Source organism: Halichoerus grypus, chromosome 10 (genome assembly GCF_964656455.1).
Source record: "Halichoerus grypus chromosome 10, mHalGry1.hap1.1, whole genome shotgun sequence".
Lineage (NCBI taxonomy): Eukaryota > Metazoa > Chordata > Mammalia > Carnivora > Phocidae > Halichoerus > Halichoerus grypus.
In genome coordinates, this window is record NC_135721.1 from 134,922,506 (window position 1) to 134,932,303 (window position 9,798).

General features: G+C 44.1%; 1 protein-coding gene across 2 annotated transcripts; it reads right to left on the bottom strand.

Annotated features, from left to right (window-relative positions):
• Positions 1-410: 410 nt before the first annotated feature.
• PRELID3B (PRELI domain containing 3B) lies at positions 411-9,153 on the bottom strand. 2 transcript variants are annotated; one of them, XM_036094393.2, is made up of 6 exons: positions 9,028-9,153; positions 4,639-4,807; positions 3,353-3,442; positions 2,902-2,972; positions 2,681-2,783; positions 411-1,280 (listed from the first exon to the last, which is right to left on the bottom strand). In XM_036094393.2, exons 1-6 carry the CDS (start codon positions 9,057-9,059, stop codon positions 1,161-1,163), a joined length of 585 nt encoding a protein of 194 aa, XP_035950286.1. In that variant the 5' UTR covers positions 9,060-9,153; the 3' UTR covers positions 411-1,160. The 2 variants fall into 2 exon arrangements, with proteins under 2 accessions (XP_035950286.1, XP_077913465.1); XM_078057339.1 differs by lacking the exon at positions 9,028-9,153 and adding an exon at positions 6,688-7,220.
• Between the last annotated feature and the right edge of the window lie 645 nt (positions 9,154-9,798).

Sequence of the window (9,798 nt, forward strand, 5' to 3'; positions counted from 1 at the left end):
TCAGCATCCAAAATAATTGATTTCCCACAAATAAAAGCTGCAAAGCAATTCACATAGTGGTTGGTTTAGGTCAATGCTTCTTTTCTCATTATTATTCTTTTTTTTCTTCCCCACCGCCCCCACCCCCCGCAGTTGCACCGTATTATTAAAAACACTAAGTACCTGGGATTTATGCTTCAGAAAGACATCGTTTGAGTAATTTCAAATGACGTACAGCTCTTCATGTAAAAAAGATGTTTTGTGGTCACAATTACTTCAAAAAGTAATTATATTCAAATAACCTGACATATCATGCTTTAGCAATTACAGAGCCATGATTTTGACACATGGCAATTTATAAGTTAGGCAAATGTGAAATGCTAAAAGATGTGAACAGCTGTTCTTCTGTTTAAGTTTAGAGTGCTGCAAAATTCCAGTAATGACTTTATTTTTTCAGTGAACATCACCAGCCCACGGTATAGCATACTAAGTCATAAAGTACAAATCCAAGGAAGGTAATACCTTTCCTAAGTTACAAAACTTTGGCAAATTAATACAGTACTCTTTAATACGTTAAAATCCTTTTTTTGTTTGTCGGAGTTATTATTTTAGTGATAATCTTCATTCCAAAAATGTCATTTAAGTACCAAAACAAAACACTGGTTTTTAACAGTGGTTTAGAGAACAAGTTATTTTATACAAATTAATGTCTTTTCAAACCATAATTCTCCTTTTAAAGAGCATTCCCTCGTGCAAGTTCTTGCAGTTTACCATAGCAGGGTAATTCTATGTATTTAGGTGGCTCTGCTTTGTTCTGGGGTTGGTCCAAAGCCAGGTAGAGTTCCAATGCATGAAAAGCCTTACAATTCTACCTTAAAGGAGATTTTAATATGCCAATATGATTTTCCAAGTACTTTTCAAAAATTGTTAAATTTTCACATAAATACTGGAATCCTCAAAATCAGATGGTCATTTCAAACAATACTACTCTCAGATGATCCCTTTTATTTAGAAACCCTGCACCCTCTTTGTTTTGATCATAAGTCCTATAGCTTTTCTTCAGCTTATTAAAAAAAAAAAAAACTCTACCTAAAATATAGTTTTATTTTTTAAATAACAAATAAATATATTGCCAGTTTGCGGAGACCTGGGGGGCGGATGTTGGGTACTGACTTTCATCCTCATTTCTCTACAAATGCTGCCGCCGCCATCGGTGTCCTTATGCTCCCTCTTGCCGAAGCCGCCAGTTCTTCAATCTCAGCATTTAATTTATGTATTACCCATTCCATTGCTTCTCGGCCCTTAAAAAAATCCAACACATATATTGTTACCAAGTGAGAGCAAAGGCACGTATCAAATAAATGGCACATCAGGAAGTAACAAGGAGCTTCTACAAGTATAACTAAACCTCACCAGAATGGATTGTTTTTGTCCTTGTTTTTCTTTAATATTACTTACCAAATATCAAATGCCTTGGCCAACTGGAAATTGATCTATAAACTCATTTTTATTTTGCATGCAAAAGATGTTATCAAAAAATCTCAATTCAGTGATCGTGATCATTTCCTTATTTCTGATTAGAGTGGTCTCTTCTTGGGGGATCAAAAGGTCAAACCCAGTTTTTTTTTTTTTAGTCCGTTATTTTAAACCAAAATCCTGTATGAGGCCCTGGAAGATCTGGTCCCCAACTTCCTCTTCAACCGTTCTCTCCTGGTGCCTAATGCAGATCCTTGAGGAAATGAGAAGCATTTCCTGCTTCCTCTCTCAGGGCCTTTGCACACACAGCTCCTCTGCTGGAGAGGCTTCCTGGCATACCCCTAACAACCAACGTGCCCCTCATTCAGCACGCAACAGAACACTCATGAAATACTTTTATCTCTGTGTGCTTTTCCTTTCCCAATGACGTGATTAATGTTGCCTTTCTCTTAGTTCCACGAGGGCAGGGACCACGCTTGTTTTGTTCCCTACTGTATTCCTAGTCTAGCCTAGCACTTCCTCTGGTACAGAGAAGGCATCTATAAGGTCTTTGGACTGCTGAATGATTATATTAAATGTGTTATAATAAAGTGCATTAAGTATCTCTTTCTCTAAACTTAAATTGTTTTAAATCATGCATTCTCCAAGGGACAAAAATTAGTTGGGGGTGGGGAGAGGTGGAAATATCTCACTCTTTTTATGTACATAGCACATTTATCCTTTCATCCATCTATCCATGGTGTTAAATACTTTCATGTGGTGGTGGCTGTTAGAGAAAAAAGATGTCTAAAACAAACCTGGGGGTTACGGGGCAGAGGGGATAATGAAAAACATTGAGAACTGGTGTTTTAAACAATGGCACACAGTGACATTATCACCAAGCACTTCCCACATGCTGGGCCCTGGGCACACGCTTTCCATATGTTATCTCATTTACTCTTCATGCCCAACTGGTAAGATGGCTAACTGATCTCTACTTCACAGATGGGAAACTGAGGCACAAAAAGGTTAACTTAATTGTCCAAGGTTGAAAGGCTGGTAAGAGTTATGGCTTGCACTTAAATCCTGGGGTGCTAGACCCCAGAGCCTGGGCAAGAAACTGCCTATATGGATTCTCACTGCACTGCGGTTGAGAGTCAGTTTGCCAGGACAAATACACGTTCAGTACTAAGCTCTTTCAAGACAGGAAACCCAGGAATAACGATTAGGGAGCAGCCTGACTTACTTTATTAGCATTTGAAGATATCGTACTGGCCATTAGTCCTTCAAGGTAACTGCTGAGACTGACTCCTTTCACAGTGATTATGGCTTCTTGAGTCAGAACAGTTCTGGAACAGAACACATTCACACAGCTTCAGAATGACCTTTCATTTTTTAAAAGAAATATCTGATAAAAAAAATTAAAACACCCGGTACAAGAAGTTTGTCAAAACATTTTTTACTCACTTTTCTGGGTCCTGAGGATGTGGTTTGTATATAAGTCTCTCATCTACTGAAACCATATTTGTAAATGAAATCTATAGAATGAAAAAAAAAATCATTTTGGAAACCAAGATGAAAAACATTTGCAAAATTAATTCACAAACCAAAATCTTGCTAGGTAAATATACAAATAAAGCACTTCAGTATTACTGCAAAAACAGAACTTAAATTTCACTATTCACTGCTTCCTTTTTATTATAAAAATAATAAATACGACAAAAGCATTACAGTAGTAATATGCACATGATCCCAAATTCATGCTATTGGGTGCTGTCCCCTGGAAACAAGAAGTAGCCTCACTGCTCCAGTGAGGAGCAGGAAAGGACAATACAGCACATAATCACCTGTCCATCAACTATAGAAGAAGACAAAAATTATTAGTTTAAAATCAAAACAAAAGGGAGCCCACACTTACATTAGTAGATTTAAGTTCCATTGTCTTCTCTACAGGATCAACTACAGAATGTTCCTGCACGTATGTTTTAGTTCTTGCAGCACCAATAAGCTAAATAAAACATTTACAATTAGTAATCAGAGGAAGAGGGATTTCTTAACAAGTGTTATCAATATTTTATTTGAAGGTAAAAATGTGTTAATATCTTGAACCAAAAAATCTGTTTCGTAAAAAACAGGAGGAATCAGACAAAGGTCAGAAAGGAGGCCCGTTGGAGGGTAACGGGAATTCACACACCATGAATGAGATGAGACTGCCAGATACAAAAACCCTTCCCAGAGGCAATTAGCGACCAGCCCAGGGAGAACGCCTGCAGTATAAAGCAGACACAGAAACCGCCACGGTGTGACAACGGAGCACTGAGCCTGAAATATGGAAATCAGAATATTTGGGTAAACATGGCATCTGGAGAAAGGAGAGCTCGAGAATATCTGTCAGTATTTTCTTAGAGCAGTCTGAGGGAGAGGGTGCTGCGGCCTCGTTCTCCAGACAGAAAAACGGCCATCGCATGATGGAGGATAATACGTCCTATCCAGCATCACTCCTGTGCACGAAGCCAAGCCAACCCCCTGACCTTGCTCATTTCTGTGTCCCCACTATCTAACGCAGTGGTTTGTGCAAAGGAAGCAATCAGGACATTCCTGCTGAAAAATGTGTCCTTTAGTTTTCTGAGTGGACCTACCTTCCCCAACTGAGTCTGCTTATTATACCAGAGTTCTCTCACATTGTAATCATCTGGCACTCCAGTTTCTTGCTGGTTAAATTGGCTCATTAAAGCCTGATCACATGTAACTGAACAGAACTCTGTTTTTAAATGCATGGGGAGGAGTCTCACACCCCGGAACAACCGTGGCACACAGAGCCTGAGGACACGCGCCTCAACTGGTGTCATGACCCACCACTGACCACAGCCACTCTCAGCTAACCATCGCCACCAGCCCACGGCTTCTAGATCGTACTACTGGTCTGAAGTGGCTGGCAAAGCAGGAAAAGCAGAACAGAACTCCTTTTAGATTACAGAGCATTAGCTGGCTTCCTTCAGAAGGTTTTATCAGGCGCCTTCATGAAGACTGTAATAATATTTCCAATTCATTATACACTCATAACTCAAGTTTATTATAATACAATTTGAACTGATGCAAAAATGACATTCAGAATCGGCTCCCACAACCTATTTGAAATTATAATGTGGTTTAGAAAACTTCTCTACAGCAGTCACATTTCCACAGGAATAAAGACACACTTACAGATTTCACAATGGAAGGCAGTCCCCACTCTGTGCTGAGAAGTCTATGGCTGTGCAACTTTCCAGAGGGATCTATATGTCTGTCCAACACATCAACTCCAACCACGCTTGGGTTCATAGGGTTTGGGTATTTCTGCATTGCAGCTGTCGTAACAGTTTCCCATGGGTGGCTGCCGACATGAACCAAAAACCAAACATTTGAAAAATATGCATATAAATTGTTTTCATAACCCATCAAATCACTCTTTACAGTTGGAAGTTTAATTAATTTAACTAGGGAAAATTATTTCCTGAAACGCTGACTAAAAGGTGATTTGGGGAGCTCAATCTACATTTTTTTTTTTTAAAGATTTTTTTTATTTATTTATTGAGAGAGAGAGTGATAGAGAGAGAGCATGAGAGGGGGAGAGTCAGAGGGAGAAGCAGACTCCCCGCCGAGCAGGGAGCCCGATGTGGGACTCGATCCCGGGACTCCAGGATCATGACCTGAGCCGAAGGCAGTCGCTTAAACAACTGAGCCACCCAGGCGCCCCTCAATCTACATTTTGAATATGTATAGAATTCAATATTTTCCCAGCACACAGGCTATATGGTACAACTGAGGTCTATAAAGATATAAATAGCCTATAACACATTAGAGAACTGTTTCTTAAACAATCTTTCCTATTTACCCATGTTCACTTTCACATGTAAATTCTGTTTCTAAGAATCACTGATTCACAAAAATGTATTTTAAAAAATATGTTCTATGAAAACAAGCAGGAAGAATTGTTATTACTATACTGTTTGTTCTTTTATCTGGCCCCAGTTCCATAAAGCTATAAAGATGTAACAAAAGTAAAAGAACTTACAGACACCATAAATTCTTTTAGGGATTACAAAAAGATCCAAAGTATTATTGATTTAAATACTATAAATTAAAAATATATTTTTCTCTATATTAAGGTAATAAGTAACAGTGGCCCCTCCAGTCAATCTTTATCCATTGCTTTCCCCAAAGGAGTGATTCTGATTTGTTTTGAAAAGGTCACTCAATACCATAAAGTGTTTTTAAGGCGCTTCTAATATACTCTTTTCTAATGTTCTCTCTTAATATTATCTTCTTGAAAAAGCCCGTGTGCTTGGATGATTCAAAATGTGATGTACATTTGTTCACTTCTCAACTTGTGTGAATAAGATGCTGGTACAAAAGCCATCCTTTTCAAAAGAGCCCCTTATTAACGACAATGAGTATTAGAGGTGATTGAGCCCACCTGCAGTCTGATGCCACCCTATCTGCGCTCTTGTCTTCGTTGAAAGGAAAAAAGAGATCTGGAGATAATGTTTCAAACCACACTTACTGATAAACCACACAGCATTACTTTTTATTTTTCCAAAAGCAAAATAGGTAGGCCATTAATCCAGTTCAACTTTTCAGAGAACTAAGCCTGACAACTACTTCTTGCCAATGGAAGGAAAATCTCAACACCATTCATTTCAGTACCCTGGACAACCAGTGACATTTTTAATGTTTTCATCATTTTTGCTATTATATAAATGAACCTCATTCTGTTTTTAATCTCAAGCCTTATTCAGCCATCAATGCAGGTACATAAGGGGAGCTACTTCATAAATCTAAACAGTCCCCACAAATAGCAGTGATGCAGGCCGAACACTCAGACTGTTACCAAGGCAACTATCTAAAATGAAAATCAGATGAACCCTGTCCCTGTCTCCATCTAGTCATATACCATGGTTATCTGGCTTCCTTGCACTTATCTCTTCCCCCCATCCCCTCTAAAAAATTAATAATTGCACACAGCTTCGGGGTGGTTATGTATTATTTGTAATATAGTCCTTCTTTACTCTGAGCCAACTCGAAAACATTGGTGTTGACTTAACTTGAACTAAGACTGCTTTACAAAACATAATTAACTCAAACATTACAAACGATGCAATGTTAACAGTCTTCCAGCAATTAACCTGAACCCTAATAATGTAATCAGGTGAAAAGACCTCACACTGGAAGACACTCAGAATGGCACCAAAGGGCAGGCAGAACCTCACCCACCTGCGTGATATCTTCACCTAGAAAATGAGGTGGGTGGACATTTAGGTTAACTCCAGCCAGGCAGCAACAATGTCTTGATTAATCTACTGATATGTAACCAATTCAAAGAGTGCTGGCGCATAGTGGACATTCCTCTTTGTTGAAGGAATCAATGAATGGCTTCACCTGGATGCCAACTATATGTGAAGCCTCAGAAGGAAGTGCTGAACATCTATGGGTAAGACAGAATGATGCCTTTGATGTTGTAGACAGTAGTGTCCTTAAGACATGAAACACTTGGCAATGGTAGGATTTGTGAGGGGAGATGGTAACTTCCATTTCAGGACTGAGTTTGGGGAGTCCACAGGACATGTGAGCAGAGATGTCTGGTAAGACCTGAAAATAAGGATTTGAAGTTCGAGAGAGGCTGGAGCCCAAGGTACAGATTTGGGTGTCCTAAGTACATATGTATCAGCTGGGACCCTGACTGAAAAGCCCGGATTGTTTGGGGAGAATCAGGATCACGGCTGCTTCTTCCAGGACACGTCCAGCATTTGTTTGAATATGTCTATCTTCTGGGAGGAGGATCCCAGAGCTTTCATCAAATCTCAGAGACGTCTGTGGCAAAAAGATTAAGAATCATTGATGAGGGCGCCTGGGTGGCTCAGTCGTTAAGCGTCTGCCTTCGGCTCAGGTCATGATCCCAGGGTCCTGGGATCGAGTCCCACATCGGGCTCCCTGCTCGGCAGGAAGCCCGCTTCTCCCTCTCCCACTCCCCCTGCTTGTGTTCCTGCTCTCGCTGTGTCTCTCTGTCAAATAAATAAATAAAATCTTTAAAAAAAAAAAAAAAAAAAAGAATCATTGATGAAATCCAAGACAAGAAGGCCACTAACAGAATCTCCCTGGACATTCACACTGAAGGGGAAGAGAGGGAAACACTGAAGAGAAGAGCAGAAGTGGAGGGGTAGCAGGGAGAAGAGCGTTAGGGAAGACAGAAGAACGTTCTAAGGAGATGCAAAGTTCAAAGAACTTCTGAAGCACTGAAATCCGGAAGAGGATTGCCAGCAAGAAGCCACCTATGATCCCAAGGGCTGAAACAGAGTAGTAAAGACTGTCACCAGGTAAAGAACATCAGAAGGGTCACAAATTTACAGAAAGACTGCAAGCATTATGGAGAAAGGAATCTTCCCTCTGATTTTAATGTTCTGTACTTCCCAGGACCCCGTGGACTCTTGGATGTGTCTGACTCACTGAGTATGCAGAGTTTACTTCTTTTAAAACTGCCCTCGGGAACATGGTTTAAAAAAATCAAATGGCTGAGCTAAAACATACTGCAGAGCTATAAAAATTAAAACAGTGTGGCAACAACAGCAAGAGCAGCAGAACAGAGCAGAGGGCTCAGAAATGGATTCAAGTGTCGATCACAACAGAGTTTAGGCCGAAGGTGACATTTCAAATCAGTGACAGGAGGGCGCACTGGTCAATGAAGAGTGCTTCCCTCGATTAACTATTAGGATTAACTGTTTCTTTACGCAAAAAAATGACATGGCTGCTTATACGCGTGGTTCGTTTGTATATGGAATCATGGACCCAGAAGGAGATTCAATTCCCAACATCCAATTAATTGGTTTAAGGCCTTCCGTGTTACTAAGAAATTCTTCTAACCAAGAGCTGTCACTGAGCGTGGCCTCAAAGTCATGCTCCGGGCGCAGGCCCGGACGGCACCCCCGTCTTCCGTGTCTCCCATAAACATGGGCAGCCCAAGGTCACACAGCATGCTGGAACCAGAGCGGGACCTTGCACTCCAGCTCTAACAAGGCTCCGTTCCCCAGGTCATGCGCTGCCAGAGAAGTTTCTCCTCCGGGTCGCCTGAGCTCACCCGGGAAGACACTCCACCCAAAGGTGGCGGGGCGACCAGACTCCCGACAACGCCCACGCTTCCTGTTGGCATCCGCGGGTCCCGTCCCACCCGGTTTGGCACAGCCGGAAGTGGCACGCAGGGGCCTCTCCCACCCCGAGTGCAGTCGAGGACCTCGTGCCAGGCGAGGCCCCCACCAGCCCGGGGGACCTCCCCGGGGGCCAGGCTGCCAGTGCCCGTCTCTGGACCCCCTGCCAGCCGGGGCGGCAGCGAGGCCTCAAGTCCCGGGCTCTCTCCACCGCCGGGGCCGCAGACCTCGAGTCCCCGCCCCTCCCCTCCCCCGGACCCCGTGGTACTGCGGCCTCGCTCCCCCCGTCACTAGGCCCGACGCCTGGAAGCTTCCTGAGGGGCGCCCCGGCCTCGCCACGACTCGGGGCCGAACTGCCCGCCCACTCTGCACTTGCACCATACGCCCGCCGACCTATCCCACGCCCCAAACTTACTCAAAGACGTGCTCTGAAGTCCAGATCTTCATGACGCCGGCAGCCTGCGCGCTGTCCGGCAGGCGCTAGGGGACAATGAGGCAAAAAAGCCACCCTTGCCCCCGCCCCGCCCCCCAGACACCCCGCCAGCCGCGCAGCGCGCACGCGCCGTCGGGCCCGACGCGAGGGACGTCCCGACGCGCTGCCCCACGCCCTATCCCGGCCCGGGTTTTGCCCCAGCCTAGCGCGCGGCGCAACGAAACCCCGCCCCTTAGCGCCGGGCGCAATGCGCCGGCGCAGTTCCGGGGCAGCGCCCGGGGCCGCCGGCGTAGGCGCTGTGCTGCGCAGGCGCGGTACGCGGCCGGCTGCCCGCCCCCTCGCGGGCGGCGCCGGCAGCGCTGACCTCTGCGCAGAGTTGGGCCAGGCCCAGAGGGTTCCTGGGCGCACTGGCCGTGCCTTCCTCGCGTGCTGGTTCCGTTGCGTTGCCAGGCTTGCAGACAGGTTCAGTGGACGGGTCCAGTAAGCCCTCCTGCACGGACAGTACTGTGCTGTGTAGTTGAGCAAATGTTCGTGGCGCCTCATTAGAACATTCCTGCCAACTCTTGTCTTAACATGGACTGTGGGTCCCCAAAGTTACCCAACCAACCGGCCACCTCCTGTCTCCATTGAGATTGCGGGCATCCCGAAGTCATCCAACCAACCAGCCACCGCCTGTCTCTACCTGGACTGTGGGGGCCCCAGAGTCATCCAACCAACCAGCCAATCAGCTCTGTGTTCATTCCTCTTGCCCTC